Source organism: Capsella rubella, unplaced genomic scaffold, assembly GCF_000375325.1.
Source record: "Capsella rubella cultivar Monte Gargano unplaced genomic scaffold, Caprub1_0 scaffold_8, whole genome shotgun sequence".
NCBI lineage: Eukaryota > Viridiplantae > Streptophyta > Magnoliopsida > Brassicales > Brassicaceae > Capsella > Capsella rubella.
In genome coordinates, this window is record NW_006238916.1 from 11,248,012 (window position 1) to 11,264,857 (window position 16,846).

At 37.2% G+C, this 16,846-nt stretch overlaps 3 protein-coding genes across 3 annotated transcripts; 1 reads left to right on the forward strand and 2 right to left on the reverse strand.

The window, feature by feature from the left end:
• Nucleotides 1-578: 578 nt before the first annotated feature.
• On the reverse strand, nt 579-2,615 carry LOC17874728 (xyloglucan galactosyltransferase XLT2). Its single transcript, XM_006281972.2, has one exon. The coding sequence runs from the start codon at nt 2,326-2,328 to the stop codon at nt 769-771; it is 1,560 nt and encodes a 519-aa protein (XP_006282034.1). The 5' UTR covers nt 2,329-2,615; the 3' UTR covers nt 579-768.
• Nucleotides 2,616-8,262: 5,647 nt separating this feature from the next.
• Nucleotides 8,263-14,336, forward strand: LOC17875788 (LRR receptor-like serine/threonine-protein kinase ERL1). The gene is made up of 27 exons (XM_006279892.2): nt 8,263-8,551; nt 9,153-9,291; nt 9,384-9,455; nt 9,541-9,612; nt 9,688-9,759; nt 9,858-9,929; nt 10,022-10,093; nt 10,176-10,247; nt 10,355-10,426; nt 10,502-10,570; nt 10,655-10,726; nt 10,813-10,884; nt 10,969-11,040; nt 11,120-11,191; nt 11,287-11,358; nt 11,442-11,513; nt 11,595-11,666; nt 11,753-11,824; nt 11,913-11,984; nt 12,056-12,127; nt 12,202-12,273; nt 12,368-12,439; nt 12,524-12,594; nt 12,691-12,819; nt 12,898-13,236; nt 13,327-13,700; nt 13,791-14,336. Exons 1-27 carry the CDS (start codon nt 8,461-8,463, stop codon nt 14,121-14,123), a joined length of 2,913 nt encoding a protein of 970 aa, XP_006279954.1. The 5' UTR covers nt 8,263-8,460; the 3' UTR covers nt 14,124-14,336.
• Nucleotides 14,337-14,404: 68 nt separating this feature from the next.
• Nucleotides 14,405-16,790, reverse strand: LOC17875388. Its single transcript, XM_023776922.1, has 12 exons — nt 16,459-16,790; nt 16,223-16,354; nt 15,951-16,107; nt 15,775-15,874; nt 15,612-15,694; nt 15,443-15,512; nt 15,297-15,362; nt 15,168-15,215; nt 15,038-15,084; nt 14,859-14,964; nt 14,697-14,776; nt 14,405-14,605 (listed from the first exon to the last, which is right to left on the reverse strand). The coding sequence occupies exons 1-12, from the start codon at nt 16,631-16,633 to the stop codon at nt 14,542-14,544; spliced, it is 1,128 nt and encodes a 375-aa protein (XP_023632690.1). The 5' UTR covers nt 16,634-16,790; the 3' UTR covers nt 14,405-14,541.
• Between the last annotated feature and the right edge of the window lie 56 nt (nt 16,791-16,846).

The following is a 16,846-nucleotide window of genomic DNA, read 5'->3' on the forward strand; positions in this document are numbered from 1 at the left end:
GTTGGTCAGTGTTACTATTACTTTTGAGTATTGGGGGACTTTGAGAGTATTTTCTAAGCATAGAATATACACCAACTCTCGGTTTTTAGGCCATGTCATTTGGGTGAACTTATCTTGCTCTTTACTTTTAGTACCCGAAAGAAGAAGAAGAAAAAAAAAAACCAATTAAACCTGATTAGTCTAAGCTTATTTTTCTCTTTACTGATATTGGATTTTTTTGAAATTACATATTTCCCAAAATATCTACAATCAAATATCAAAGTGTCACGACTCACGAGTATTACACACAGTTAAACCAAACCTAACCCCCGAAATCAAAATCTACCTCTCCTACCTACCACCTCAGTTTATATCAACGTACAACTTATATTAAAACAACTTAACCCTTTTTACGTGCCAAGATGTGGACCTCTCTGGTCCATTTTTTAACTTCCCACCTAACTAAACTATCAATACTACATTATATATATAAAGTATACTATCAACATATTAACCTGCAAATCAAAGATGATTAAAAAATATAAACTATACTTATTGTCTCCAAAAGAGAATATATAAAAATGAGAGAACTCCACACATAGAACAACTTCCTTGGCTAACTCCAATAAACAAAAAATTCAACTAACCAACTTATTCATCTCTCAAACACAAAAATCTTAAATTTACAGTGTAATTCATTACTTTACTGAAGCTATTTAAAATTTGAAAATTTTCTTATTAGTAATAACAAATAAAATAATCATCATCTTCCTTTTGTTGTTTTTCTCCTCATCTCCATTTGTACCAATTCTCTTGCTCCTTGAATCTTCTAAAAACTCCATCTACAGCAACATCAAAAGCATCCTTGAAAGTCTCTAAACCGTTCGGAGACTTTGCGTACACCAGATTCGGTATCAAATCGATCACTCTTTCTCTCATCTTCCTCACATCTTCTTTGCTGTACCGTTCCAACACTTCCTTTATAGATGTTGTGCCGTTTTTTACCTCGTTCCGGTCTATAAAAATCGAATAACTATCCGGTTTATCCGGTAAAAACCACTGATACTGCATGTAAGCGGTTCGTCTCCAAAAGAAAACCGGGATCGAACCGGCTAACATACAGTCAAAAATCGACCGGCGCGTGAAGCTGTCACCTCGGGGCTGAAGACAAAAATCGGACCCGAGAAACGTCTCCAGAATCGCCGACGAGCCGTTCGAGCATTTCCCGGCGGTACAATCCACCGTCCGGCAAGCCCCACGTGATTCCTCGCAGTGACGAAGGAGCAATCCTCTGAAATCATTCTCAATCCCGGCGCGTGGAGCTCCGGCGAAACAGAACAAAGTCTCACGCCGGCGGTTTCGTACGAAATCCTGCCATTTCACAACGTCGGAGTCCGATCTAGGGTGGAATCCGGTAGGGTAAGGAACACCGACATCAAAATGATCCCAAGAGTTACGCTCAATAAGGAGGCGCGTGATGTTACGCATCCCGGGGGTGTAAATACAGTTAGATCCCCAATCTTCGTCTTTAGACCTGCGAAAATCCCATGTGATGCGTCCCATGGTAATGAAATGATCCCAACCGTTGGATCTATTCCAATAAGGTTGATCTTTGACCCACTGTGTCATCATTTTACAATGACGGTCACGATCAGCCGCTGCGTAATTTGACCATAGATATTGACCGACCGCGAGTCCAGCGTAGAACGGGATGTAAAACGCCGTGGCTGATTCAGGATCCAAAGTCCGACACCGGTGGTTTAGAATCCGGTTATGGAAGATGATTTCGGTAACGAATTGATCAGTCCAGAACCAAGACTGAACCAAGTCTTCAGGGATCACGTTGCGCAACGACGTCGCTTCTTTACCGAAACCGTCGTTGGAAAGCGCGTCGCAGCGAGAGCTCCACGGATTGAGATTGTCGCACTGTTGTAGAATCACTTCGTTGAAGATCTTTGGCATGTCGTAGACGAAGACTCGACCTGAATCGCATCGTGAGTCTGAGGAGGTGGAGGAGAGAGGGGGATTGGAGGAGGTGTCTGCGGAGATGACGACGGTTGTGGTGGTGGTGGTGGTGACGGCGACAGCGGCGGGGGAAGGGAAGTTTTCAGGGATGTGACGGTGAGGGAAAGGGATGGATCGGAGAGTGAGGAAGAGGATGAGTTGGAGAGAGAGGAGAGAGAGGATTAGCCATGTGCAGTGGCTACGTGAGGCTGCGATGTAGGTTGAGCGGTTTCCGACAGAGTTTAGCGAGTTGAAAGAGCTTTTACGATCAATGGCGGTTGTGTCTGGGGTTCTGGTTTTTTTGAGGAGACGTTCAGGACTGGAAGGGTTTGAGACAGGAAGCATAGTTTAAGAAAATGAGCTTAAGGTGAGATTCGATTCCGTCGCCGGAAATTTTGGGTCCGTTACGACGACGGAGCTAAAATCTCCGGGGAAGAAACAAAAAGAAAAACTAAGCGTTTGGGTTAGTTGCCTTGTTGTGTGGTTCTCGTTGAAGGCGTAAAGCTTAACTCTGAGAGAGAGAAGTCTGAGTTTAAGAGAGTGCTCGAGAAACGGGGAGATTCTGTTTCTTTTTTCCTTTTTTGCAATAATAATTTGGAAACTATATTTAATTTGCTTTGTTTCGCAACTAATATTCACGGTTTTTGTCCCTAAACTTTTCTACATTTCAGAGAAACTATCTTTAAATTGTTGCCTAATAATATCTTGTTCTAAACAAACATGCTTCGTTAAAACTTAAAACCAAATAATGTATTGAGTGTTGAATTTTGTAGACTAAACAAATGCTTCAGCAAACCTAAGACACAAAAGTCCCAACAACAAAAGAAAAGGTTCGACTATGAACTTTGGGTATAAATCGTATATATCAAAACTTTGGGGAACAATACAGAAGATTAACAAGATACGGGATACTGATTAGTACATTGAAATTTATTTAATTGTTCTCTTCTCAAGGCGTCGGAGACATTACGGAGTGGAAAGAAACGGACACGTGCCTGTGTCATTGACCGTCTGTGCCGGCAACCGACAAGGGAAGACCACAGCAGCCGGTGAGTAGTGAACACTTGGACCGTAGTTTAATTGACAACGTGTCGTTGTAGAAGCAGAAACTATTATTCTACTATTTAGATTACTTTTTTTCCCCTTCAGAGTTTGTGTCAGAAACTAACTTAGTATTATTTGGCTCTCAATCACGTTTTCCATCCGATATCTGGGAAAAAAAATAATTAAAAGGAAATCACAATACAATCTTGAATTTGGAAATATGTAAGCGACTTTGCTTAAAATAATCACCGGATTTTTGTGTAATAATTACTAGTATGATTTAATATGGCAATTAATCGATCATGGAAATTGTACAAAAGAAATACAACTTACGAAATGAAGTAAAACCATAAGAAATATGGAAACAAGACGAAACGTGCATATGGAACAAGTGGCAAAATCAATGGGTCAGAAGTGCGTTCAAAGGCGGGGGGATGCGCCGAAACGGTGACGTTTACGTGTAGTTGACAGAGTAGAGTGAACTGGGTTTGATGTTGAGAGAATTAATAAGAGAGCCATCAGCCATGTGAGGTTTTGTGTGGACATCCCCTCTTTAATCCACGAGTCATGCCGCTTGACGTGTCACATACTCCAAGCTTTTGCCGACAAATTTTGTTTTGCTTGTGACATGACTTTGTTAGTTTCTTTGTAATTTCACTTCGATTGGAATGCATACATCTAACCGGAACGAACCGGATATAAATGGTATGGATAACTATTTTTGGTTCGAGTGGTTGGTGTTTCATCTAATTATACCAACATTATCAATGGGATCTTAGCCTCTAATCCATATTTGGACCATCCCTATATATTGAAAAGCTAAAAACATTAACTTTGAATATTAATCGAACAGTTTTGTTGGAGTGATAACTCGTGTAACACATTACAACAAGCGTGTATTTTACGGGTTAATATTAAGACTTTGTCGGTCAAGCTTTCACGAAAGTGAAGACTATACTTGTTTTATTCTATTAAAGTGAATTGAATACTCGAGCATATAAGAAATAGATCGTGGTGTGTATATGATAATTAAGAAATCTACAGAAAAGGAAATAATAATAATAATGTAACGTTATACAAGGTCACTCTCTAATCTCTATCCTTTGTTTATAATAAACAAGACGAATAGGTTCAAAAAGAGTTTGATTAAAGAAGACTTGCGCAAGTGAATCTAATCAGGTCGATGGAACTTGTTTTGTACAACTAATAACAACTTAAATATGATACTCAAGAAACCAATAACGTATTTAAGCTAGTTAAAATACGAAATTAATTAAAATAGGTATCGTCAAACTACATGGATCCAACTCAAAATCATAACTTAAGTTAAAATTACCCTCGAACCGGAGACGAGCTTCGAGTCAACGTTTTAAAAATACGAAAAATGTAGTGACACTGGTTTTAACATAATACATGTTTCGCATGATTCGGGTTCGATGCCTTTGACTTCGAGCAATGTTCAGCTTTCGTTAAATCGGAACGTCGTCATGATTGATTCATGAACCTAACCGTTCCATGTATAAATGTACGGACATTAAGAACTAAATATTTAGTCTAATACTACAAGTCAAACACTAATTTATTCATATCATAATGTACGGAAACTAAATATTTTTAGGTCAATGGAGAGCGATCGAAATAGTAACAATGTAAACAAAATAATATAAAGCAACAATATAATGCCATTTGTTGTACTAATTACAATAAAATGTGAATACAAATACCAAATTAAACATCATGACTTGTATTATGTAACAATGAAAGTCGCATGGAAACACAATTTATGATAAGTTGACAAAAAACAGAAAATTTGCGATAAAAATATTGATAAAACCATGGAAGTGTCGGCGATGCAAATGCGGTGATTACAAATCTTTAATTATTTATTTTATATTTCTCATGAAGCGCGTGGGTACCAAACACGGCGGTTTTGGTGGAGATAATCAGCTGACACCACTCTTACCGGAACGAATATATTCCTATTATCCATTGGATTGTCAAAAGTTAAACCTAAGACATAAGCAATCTTTAATTCGCTAGTAGAATAGTTACTACTACTACTTTATAATTATGTCTAGACTAATAATGTAATCATATGATTATCAAGTCGAAAGAAGAGTGCTTACCAACCAAAAAAGTGGATTAACTTGGTGGAAAAAGTTACAAGACCTTTAATGATTGCTATTGTACCAAGGACAGTGGCAAAGCACTGAGCGCACAGAAACAAAGCTCATATGACTCTACTCAAAAGTTGTAGATTTTCTTAATAAAGAAACGCTAGTAGTGGTCTTAATTAACTGTAAACGAATGTGCTCCAAATATTTTTGTTATGTATGAAATTTTGCATGCATATTTGGTTAGTTGGGTTTGGTGGCGTACCACTCTTATCTTTGCATTGTAAGTTGAACCCTCAGTCTGACAGCATAATAAAGTTCTTGCATGCAAAAATGTGTTGTGGATGCATCTTGGATGTCTTCATATATGGACCGAGCTGTTAAGGTTGCTTAATACCTCAGTGTCAATGATCATGTAGCCCAATTGCTCTAAACTATTAGAATCGAAAAGACTTGTGTGAATCTAAGAGTCTAATAGCCCATCAAAATACAATATTCACATTCTAAAAGGGGTTTGTTTGTTATAACTATATTGGGCCTGACTTGAGATGTAGGAACAAAGCAATTTGCAAAGTTTGCTCTTTGCTGATTGGACTTACTAAAACGCTTTAGTAACACGAAGTTGTAAGATTTGGGTATGTTGTGGTAAGAATTACAAGAAAGTCAACGACAAAACAAAACCAAACTACGCAATAATCAAAACATTCCCAAATCTCACAACTTCCTATCATTAAGGACAAATGGTCCGTGTTTCAGAACCAAAGCAAACCAAACCAAAAAGAAAGGAAAAAATTACAAAAAAATTCAAACAAAAATTGAAAAGAGGAGAGCTCAATTATTGTATATAAAAATAGCAATGTAAACAGAGGACTAGATTGGGAAACCTGGAAGGAACAGAAGAGAGCTTTAAAAACAAAAACTAGTTTGAACGGTTGTGATCAAATGGTACAATCCCCACCGTAAGTTTTTTCCTCTCCATAGGGATTACAAGAGAGGCAAAGCCCAAATCAGTTACTACTTACTACTACAACCATCGTCTCAGCTTTCTTGTCTCAGCTTTTTACTAATGAAGCAATACATGTCTTTGCCCTGTCACATCTCGCCATCTGTCCACTGCTCTCTTCTCTTATTGGTTCCCCCTCCTCCGTAGCCCTTCTGTTAATAGCTCTCTCTCTCTCTCTAAAACTCTTAACAGTCTCTTCTCTTCTTTCTCATTATTTCGTTTTGGTATTATTTTCCTAGTTTTCCGATATTATTATAATTATATGTGTTCCTTTTATAAAGGAGTGGAACGTGAACCAATTTTACCTAATATGTAAAAAGTAGAAAACATATGCCTAAAATGTTTATAACATCAACAAGGTATGCCCACGATCTAGGGGTATGTTGCATTTGTACCACATAGCTGCTGGGAAGCCCGACGAGCTTTATGAAAGTACAAAGTCTTTTTTCGTTTTACAGCTTAATAGAAAAACAAAATTTACATATCATCGATATCATAAACTGGGAAATGAAAAGATTAGTATGAAACCTACTGGTTTATTAATTATTGCACAGCCAAAATGTTTAAGAAGATGGCAAAAATGTGTAACGTTCAGTGAGAAGAGTGGTCATAATTGCTCAACAAATAGGCCATATAGCTGAAGTGAACCCATGCATCTTTCTTTACATTACACGTACAGTCTAAAGAATACTAGAGGCGCTTATAGCTGAACCTACTGCATCACTATTTTTATTCATTTCATTTATTAGTTTTTGTTCTCGTTTATACAAAATTCTTCCAACATTTATTTGCATGATTAAAAACTAGTATCATGTTGAATGATTAGTTGGTGATTAGTTATTACTTACTGTCTTACTGTACTTTGTGGTGGTGAACATATTATCAACTATCAAGTAGTATTAACGTTGAGTTAACTTCAAATTATATTACAGAGGAGATTCTAGTTTTCAAACTATCCTGAAAATAGATTTTGAATTCATCATCAAACATCAAACAAACTTATTTTGTATAATTTACTCCTCCTATTTCTTTTTAAAAAGATTACTATATGTAAAAGATATCAAACTTTGACCGATAGAGGGGCTTAGCCGTCTAGTACAACTGTACAAGAAAAAGGTACTCTGATGTCTTCAAGATCCAAACCAATGCAAGAAAAGATACGGTCGGACCAATTTAATCTACGAAAGACCATACATTAAACTACTATATACCCTAATACATTTCCATATAACACAATACTAATAATAAAATAGTGTACTTTTGAGCATCAATATAGAAAATATGAGCTTAGGCGAGCGAACATTTTTTCAACTACTATATGTTATTCATCTTGGTATATTATACATGTATCAATATGAGTTTTATTTGTAATTATCGCAAGGTACAACGCCACCAAACTTTTTCGTCTCAGTCGTACAACTTTAAATTGTGAAATTAATCCAAAATAAAACCAACATGTGACATGGTCTCTTATAAGTTATATAAGATAGTGAAAAAAAAATCACATCAAAACGAAAAATAAATAAAATTCCTATAAGAAAAAGCGAACGGTCGACTAAGAGGATAACCACAAAATCAAACCGGTCCAACCGGTTTCCCCTATCACTGTCAAAGCATTAACTAACTTTCACAAGGAAAAGCATAGTTCAGTTTTTCAACGTCGAGTCCCACCCTATTAACCATGCACCCGCATTATCCACCGTTCGATGATGCACGCGCTAAGAATCCACAGTGTAATGTTTACCCTGCATTGGAAAATGGCGTCTAACAACAGACGGCGGGTCTTGTCGCCGTCAATCTACTAGTCTATATATTCTTAACGCCGTTACTTCTCCGTTAACTACGATACGTAAATGCATATGTGTGTGACACTGCGAGTGAGATCATGTACTAATTTGAAGAGGTTAATGTTTTCACCGTGATGTTTACATCAAAGTTAATGTCCGATAAGGGTCTTAAGCATATATGTGTTATATGTATATGTGTGCACACATATATACTCACACTCTGACAGATTTGTCGTGGTCTTAGTATTCTCTTTCATGGGGCTCAGCTCTCTAGTTATATAGGACTGTAGTACATTATCTCACTCCTCATATCTCTCTCTCTCTCTCTCTCTTCTTTAACATCTCTGGCTCTGCATTTCTTGCAGTTCACGCTAATCTCCTGTCTTGGTTCCCTTCTCTCTCTCCAACAATGGCAGAACAAGCCTGAACTTTCGTTCTTTTGTGTTTTGTTTCCTCTGCTTTGTTGTTTTGAGTCGTAACTTGAACGAGCTTTTTGGCTTATTACCTCAAAAGGAAAGAAAAAGAAAAAATGAAGGAGAAGAAGATGCAGCGAGTGGTTTTATGTTTAGCAGTGGTGCTTTCTATGCTTCTTGGTGTTGCTTCTTCTATGAACAATGAAGGTTTCTTCTAACTCTTTTGTTTCGTCCTTTCTAGTGATCTTTGTTAAAAATGTGGTTTTTTGTTTTCTGTTCAATAATTTGGGTTTAGGCGCTGTTCTCCATAAACCTCTTGTTTGAATTTTTTTTTTTCTGAAAATTTCGAATCCAAAATCGTTGTTTTTCAGAAGTGATCAGCACTCAAATCTTGGATTTCTATCAAACATTTTGGTTTCCCCGAGAAAGAGAGTTAAAGTTGAAAGCTTTCTTTTTTCATACCCAATACTCAGCTCTGGCTTGTTCTTCATCTAATGCATATAAAAACGCAATCTTTTTCTCCATTTTCCAAGAAATTTGGTCATGATTAGTATACAGAAGAATGCCTGTTCCAGGACCCTCGAAAGTTTGTATTTTTCCAAGCTCTCACTGTTTTTTCCCGAGAAAAGAACAAAGCTTAGTCCCTAATTTGTGTTCTGGAGAGAAAAGTTATGAAATTTATAAGAAATCCCCAGTTGGGTTTATCTAATGGTTTATGTATATTTAACTATTTGACTGATGTTTCGTATTTCAAACGTTTTAATTAACATCCCTACTAAATCGATTTTTCATTTTTAAAAATCTACAGGGAAAGCTCTGATGGCGATAAAAGGCTCTTTCAGTAACTTGGTGAATATGCTTTTGGATTGGGACGATGTTCACAACACTGACTTCTGTTCTTGGCGAGGTGTCTTCTGTGACAACGTTAGCTTCTCCGTTGTCTCTCTGTAAGGATCTTATTTGAGCTCTATAAATTCTTGTCTTGTTGGATGCCTCACTTTTCAGCTCTTGTAATGTTCTCTTCTTTACTTTGGTGAAGGAATCTGTCCAATCTGAATCTTGGAGGGGAGATATCTCCAGCTATTGGAGATCTAAAGAATTTGCAATCAGTGTAATGTGTTCTTTGAATGTTCACTCTCTATGTGGATTTGCATGTTGTAAAAGATTGTGTTTCTAAAGGCTTTCTCCAATTGCAGAGACTTGGTAGGAAATAAATTGGCTGGTCAAATTCCAGACGAGATTGGGAACTGTGCTTCGCTTATTTATCTGTAAGGACAGATTTTTAGATTTTTTTCAGTTTTCAAGTCTTAGATTTTGACTTCCATTTATACTCTTTTGTACAGGGATTTGTCTGATAATCTGTTATACGGGGACATACCCTTCTCAATCTCTAAACTCAAGCAGCTTGAGACTCTGTATGTGTTATACTGTTAACATCTTTTTATTTTAATTTTTGTAATTTCAAGTTCTATTTTTTTCTTGTTCCATTTTTTAAACCATTTGGATATATCAGGAATCTGAAGAACAATCAGCTTACAGGCCCAGTACCAGCAACCTTAACTCAAATTCCAAACCTAAGGAGACTGTGAGTTCTGTAGTTACATCATTTACTCATGAATCAATATCTGGAAATTGAATTTCTTTTATCACTATTAATCTGTAATCATGGTGTTGCAGTGATCTTGCAGGCAATCATCTAACGGGTGAGATATCAAGATTGCTTTACTGGAATGAAGTTTTGCAGTACCTGTAAGTGCATCATAGTCATTTGCTCCAAACCTCTTTACACCATAAAGAAGTTTTTCCTCCTTCTAATGCATTCTTTCTGCAGTGGTTTACGAGGGAATATGTTGACTGGAACGTTGTCTTCTGATATGTGTCAGCTAACCGGTTTGTGGTACTTGTAAGTTGATCCAACTCTCTGCCATATATTGAGTCTCGTATAGCTCTTGCTCATTCTTTGATTTGTGCAAGTCTGAGGTATCTAAACTTGTTTTTTGTTGTTTTCAGTGATGTGAGAGGCAATAATCTAACTGGAACTATCCCAGAGAGTATTGGAAATTGCACAAGCTTTCAAATCCTGTATGTGCCTTCTTAACAAACATTAACTTTCCAACATCTATGTGTACTGTGGTCTCATGTCTTTTGATATTACAGGGACATATCTTATAATCAGATAACTGGAGAGATTCCTTACAATATTGGCTTTCTCCAAGTCGCTACTCTGTGAGTATTCAGACTCTTCAACTTTAGTATGATTGATGAATGTAGACATGCGGTTACTGATACTGTGTATTATCTTTCTTGAAGGTCACTACAAGGAAACAAACTGACGGGTAGAATTCCAGAAGTTATTGGTCTAATGCAGGCTCTTGCTGTTTTGTAAGTTCAATTCATACAGAAAAGCAACGACAAATTATATATCGAATTAAGCTCATCTAACTTTGTGAATCCTATTCTATTCGCAGGGATTTGAGTGACAATGAGCTCGTTGGTCCTATCCCACCAATACTTGGCAATCTCTCATTTACTGGAAAGCTGTGAGTTTTCTTCATTTAAACCAAAGTATGCTTCACATATTCAGCTCTTGCCATATACATAAATACATGTTTTAATTGGAATAGATATCTCCATGGCAATATGCTCACTGGTCCAATCCCACCAGAGCTTGGGAATATGTCACGTCTCAGTTATTTGTAAGCTTCGTTACAAACTTCAAGTTTGCTTACGTAAGTTTTGCATTCTATATATACTTATCCTTTTCCGTATTCACAGGCAATTAAACGACAACAAGTTGGTGGGAACTATCCCACCTGAGCTTGGGAAGCTAGAGCAATTGTTCGAGCTGTGAGTTTATTTCTTCTTGCTCTTCAGTTGTTGGCTTTATTTGTTGAAACATTACATTTAATCCTTTTTTAATGGTCCATTTTTCAACATGAAAGAAATCTTGCCAATAACCGTTTGGAAGGGCCCATACCATCCAACATTAGTTCTTGTGCAGCCTTGAATCAATTGTAAGCTATGAGATTAATGCTTCTGAAATTATGCTTTCCTTTATCTCATTCTCAAATTTGAATTCTGCTTTATTTGCTTTCAGCATTGTTCATGGGAACTTCTTGAATGGATCTATACCACTAACATTTCGCAATCTGGGGAGCTTAACTTATCTGTGAGCTTTAACATCTAATACAATGCAGTAACATTGCATTCCTCTAATCATTTTAGTAATAATATAATCTTGCCTCTACAGAAATCTTTCTTCAAACAATTTCAAGGGGAAAATACCAGCAGAGCTTGGACATATTATAAATCTTGACAAACTGTATGTCTTCCCAACTCTGTTATCTTCTCTGGTTATGTGGTTTAGTTAGGATGTGTCCCAAACTCATCCTATGTTTTTTGTTCCAGAGATCTGTCTGGCAACAACTTCTCAGGGTCTATACCATTAACCCTGGGTGCTCTTGAACACCTTCTCATATTGTAAGATATTAACCCTTCAAGTTGTAAAATTGTAATGTTTATCATGCTAAATTGTTTGTTAACTTTTGAACTTTCGCTTTATGAACAGAAACCTTAGCAGAAACGATCTAAGTGGACAACTACCAGCAGAGTTTGGGAACCTTCGAAGCATTCAGATGATGTAAGGCTCAAAGTTGCTTCTTTTGGTTATTGAACTCACCTCTTTTACTGAATTGGCTGTTTTAATTGCAGTGATGTATCATTCAATCTGCTCTCCGGAGTTATTCCCCGTGAACTTGGTCAATTACAGAATATAAACTCTTTGTAAGTTAATCATACGTTCTTTTCCTAGGCATTATATAAAAACTAAAAGTATAAATCATTACGTTTATGTGCAGGATATTGAACAACAACAAGCTTCATGGGAAAATTCCAGATCAGCTTACGAACTGCTTTACTCTTGTCAATCTGTAAGTTCTATTGCTAGAGACATTCACTTTATGATAAGAGATAAGGAAGATTGTGAATCCAACATTTTGTTCTTCCTTCTTGTAAATGTTTTAGGAATGTCTCCTTCAATAATCTGTCTGGGATAATCCCACCAATGAAAAACTTCTCACGTTTTGCTCCAGCCAGGTATGAAGCTGCTCTCAGTTTTCTATAATGATGATCATGACACATAATCTTCCAATGTAAAACTGATTCAGTTCTTTTGTTTAGCTTTGTTGGAAATCCATATCTTTGTGGAAATTGGGTTGGATCTATTTGCTGTCCTTTACCGAAATCCCGAGGTATCTACTAGATTTATCCTTTAGCATTGTCTTCAGTATTAGATGCTTTTTCTTGTTTATTTGGGCTTACCTGACTTTTTTTCTTGCCCTTTTCAGCCTTTTCAAGAGGTGCTCTTGTTTGCATCGTTCTTGGTGTTATCACTCTCCTGTGTGTGATCTTCATTGCAATTTACAAATCAAAGCAGCAGAAGAAGATCCTAATAGGTCCCTCAAAACGACCTGAAGGTAATAATGATGGCCTCACAGTTTTTCTTAACCCAACTTCTGTTTCTTAGTTGTTAATACCACTCTGATCTGTTTCAGGCTCAACCAAGCTAGTGATTCTCCACATGGACATGGCAATTCACACATTGGATGATATAATGAGAGTAACCGAGAATTTTAGTGAAAAGTTTATAATTGGATACGGTGCTTCTAGCACAGTATACAAATGTGCATTGAAAACTTCCCGACCTATTGCCATTAAGCGACTCTACAGTCAGTATCCGCATAACTTGCGGGAATTTGAGACAGAACTCGAGACCATCGGAAGCATCAGGCACAGAAACATTGTCAGCCTGCATGGATACGCCTTGTCTCCTGTTGGAAACCTTCTTTTCTATGACTACATGGAAAATGGTTCACTTTGGGACCTTCTTCATGGTTAGTTTTTACTACCTTTTTGGTCCATTTTGTAAAAGAATAATTCTGCAGATACAATCTAAAAAAGGATTGTTTTTCTTTTTGGAATAGGAGAGTCACTAAAGAAAGTGAAGCTTGATTGGGAGACGAGGTTGAAGATAGCGGTTGGAGCTGCACAAGGACTCGCTTATCTCCACCACGATTGTACTCCTCGGATCATTCACCGTGACATCAAGTCATCAAATATACTTCTCGACGAGAATTTTGAAGCACATTTATCAGATTTTGGGATTGCTAAAAGCATACCAGCTAGCAAAACTCATGCTTCGACTTATGTTTTAGGAACAATTGGTTACATTGACCCAGAGTATGCTCGTACTTCACGTCTCAACGAGAAGTCTGACATCTATAGCTTTGGGATTGTTCTTCTTGAGCTTCTTACCGGGAAGAAAGCAGTGGATAATGAAGCCAACTTGCACCAACTGGTATATGAATCAAGAAACTCTCTGAATAAACACTAAGTATATGATCTTTGGACCATTAAAGAGTTGAAATTGTCTTTTGTCTTGTTGCAGATATTGTCAAAGGCTGATGATAATACTGTGATGGAAGCTGTTGATCCAGAGGTTACAGTGACTTGTGTAGACTTAGGACATATCAGGAAGACATTTCAGCTGGCTCTCTTATGCACAAAGCGAAACCCTTTAGAGAGACCCACAATGCTTGAAGTCTCTAGGGTCCTACTCTCTCTTCTTCCATCTCTGCAAGTAGCCAAGAAGCTGCAAGAGCCTTCTCTTGATAAATCAACCAAAAAGCCGCAGCAAGAGAGTGAAGTTAGGAATCGTGAGGCAGAAGCATCAGAATGGTTTGTTCAGTTCCGTGAAGTCATCTCCAAAAGTAGCATATAAAATTTCAGCTTTAAAGAGAATCAGGGTTTGTTTAGTTTATTTTATCCTAAGGAAGATAGTGTTGCTGATTGGAAGGTTTTTACAGTGAATGTAGGGTAGTACAAGGGGTATTTTGGGTAAGGAAAAAGAAGGTATGTGAAACATTTAAGACAAGAACAAAGGTTATATGAAAGAAAAGGATATATGAAGTTAATGTTTGTTTTCTCCCAAGAACATGCTCACGAGTTCGTTAAAGTCTTTGGTCATTTGATTTAAAGGGTTATATAAGTATTTGTCCCCACAACAAAAATTTAGATAATCTCTTTATCTATGCATATATCTAAACAAAGTATACACGTTTACATATATATATATATATAGACATAGGAAGGCGTGTGTTACATGTATAAACATGATGAAAACATCTTCCAGGTGAAGATTAAGCAGTGATTAGGTTCCTTGCAACTTCCTGTAAATTAAACTTCCGGCATAAATCCAGGCTCCTGTTCAAATTATATCATCATCAATGGTGTCTGATATAACTATTATGGCTTGTTTTGTTTTGATCTACTAGTAAGATTGGCTTTTAGTTACCTGTTGATATCTGTCCGGCAGGAGCTCTGTTTTCCATATTCTAGGCGGATTGCTTCACCGAGTTCTTCTTTGCTTGATCTCTGTCAAGAAAACGAAGATTTGGAGTTGTTAATATGTTACAAAGGGATACTTCCATAAGTTTTTGGAAGAAAGTTGAATTACCTTTGGGTCTAGAGGAGAAGTTTTAGTTTCATACACTTGGCAATTTATCTTTCTGCTGTGGTTTTCTTTGGCTATCCTACTTTTTGAGGAACCAGTACGCTTAAGCCTGTAGAAAGTGTGTGTGAGAACGTTTCAGGAAAGGTAGATTGTTTATGGAGTTTCAAAGCAATTTCACTGACGTTTTGGAGTTAGTAGCATCAATTTCTTGTATGGCATCGGTTTTAGCCTGCAATGCGAGACATCAGTTAAGAAAATGTGGACATGGACGTTATGAATCGACAAAGAGCAGAATGGGATTTTAAGACTTACATTTGCTGAGCGTTCCTTTGCTCTCAGTGCTGTTCTTAAACGAAATGCCTAATGCAGAACATTCTGTTAATTGATGAGGAACGATAAAATAAAACACTCGAGTTGTAGCTGTTGAAAGATACACTATACCTGAAGATCTTGGGACCGTGGCGTATTAGTTTTAGGCAAAGACGTTGAAGAAGGTTCCAGATTTATCTGCAAGGATTCCAAAACATAAGCTTCTGAGAATGTGCTAATGAAGAAACTAAAGCTGATCTACAAAAGAGAATAAGTACACTCTTGTTCCTAGTTTGTCTTTTAGAACTTGATTTCACAATCTGCTCGGTTTCTGAGTTAACCTTAGACCTGAAACTCTCCAGAGAAAAAGCGTATAAGGATCACTTAAAACATTAAAACATGTAAGCAAAAGGGAAACACACATGCTGAATTCATGAGTCCTTTTACCTGTGTCTTTCAGATCTTTCTGCAGTTCTGAGATTTGGTTCCCTTGGAACAGTGAGTTTAGATCTTCTGCTAACATGAGCAACCTAGAAACATACAACAGAGTTTACAATGACTCATGTAACCTATCAGCACAAAGATTCAAACTCCGTATATTATTACACACCTTAGCTTCCGGTTTTTGCCTTTTGATGTCTTGATTTTGTAACTTAGAGACTAAGATCGGAGGTACCTTATCACCAAACTTGGATAGTGACCTCTGACATCTAAAACAATAAAAACCAGTCATTGAAGCCATGAAAGACAGCAAAACCACAATGGATTCCTCATTGGTTTTATTACCTCGTCAGAAGTTGAACAGAGTAATTATCTAATGGTTTGTTCTGCCTTGCAAGCAAAGAAGCCGTAGGTCTTGTCAGAGTAGAGATTCTCGATTTGGTTTTAGATTTGGGTTTAGTCTTGGAGACATCTTTAACTGTTTGGTTATAATATATGAACCCTGACAACAACAAATTAAACGAAGGGTCTCAAAACTGCATTGGAGCTAGCTTCATTACCTTTGCCGCCTAATCAATAAAAAGAGGAAACAGAACACAAGATTTGAGAATCATTACCGTTGACTTTATCATTGCGATTCACACAGGTATCCAAGGATTCGACTGAGACCTCGACAGGCTTCGATTCTGAGATGGTGCTGGTAACTTGCTCAAGTGGCTCAAATTTCCAGTTGAACTTTGGGCTAAAAGCTGAGATTGAGATAATCAAAAGACACAAGAAGCATTACAATATTCAGCAAACATTAAAACAATTCAAATCTTTGCCAAAACTAGGCATTTTGCGTGTGGCTTACGTGAAGGAGGATAGTTTCCAGCGGATTGAAACCAAATTTCGATTTCTTCGGTTTCTGAATAAAGCTCGTGTCTAGAGAAATCGTAGAACCTAGGTGCATCGAACTCAAAATCAATATCGAATTCAAAATCTTCTCCAGATAAACTCAATGTTGATTCCGGAACCATAATCATCATCAATCCTCGATAATTCTGATCTCCGAAGAAGGAATCGAGTAGGAGAGTTTCGCATAAATCAATGCGATTGTTGTCCTCCTCCTCCTCCTCCCTCCTTCACCTCAAAATCTCTGGAAAAATCTTCTCCAGAAAAATTAGAGCGAAGGAGAGAGAGAGAGAGAGAGAGAGAGAGAGAGAGAGAGAGAGAGAGAGAGAGAGAGAGAGAGAGAGTAG

What these genes read in the sequence shown, in the direction of transcription:
- LOC17874728 (XM_006281972.2), bottom strand. Translation starts at nt 2,328, where the DNA reads ATGCTTCCTGTCTCAAACCCTTCCAGTCCTGAACGTCTCCTCAAAAAA.
- LOC17875788 (XM_006279892.2), top strand. Translation starts at nt 8,461, where the DNA reads ATGAAGGAGAAGAAGATGCAGCGAGTGGTTTTATGTTTAGCAGTGGTG. An exon ending in AGCTTCTCCGTTGTCTCTCT is followed by an intron (nt 9,292 to 9,383) that starts GTAAGGATCTTA and finishes ACTTTGGTGAAG; the next exon opens with GAATCTGTCCAATCTGAATC. An exon ending in ATTCCAAACCTAAGGAGACT is followed by an intron (nt 9,930 to 10,021) that starts GTGAGTTCTGTA and finishes ATGGTGTTGCAG; the next exon opens with TGATCTTGCAGGCAATCATC.
- LOC17875388 (XM_023776922.1), bottom strand. Translation starts at nt 16,633, where the DNA reads ATGATGATTATGGTTCCGGAATCAACATTGAGTTTATCTGGAGAAGAT. An exon ending in TGGAAACTATCCTCCTTCAC is followed by an intron (nt 16,355 to 16,458) that starts GTAAGCCACACG and finishes TCTCAATCTCAG; the next exon opens with CTTTTAGCCCAAAGTTCAAC. An exon ending in TCGCAATGATAAAGTCAACG is followed by an intron (nt 16,108 to 16,222) that starts GTAATGATTCTC and finishes TGTTGTTGTCAG; the next exon opens with GGTTCATATATTATAACCAA.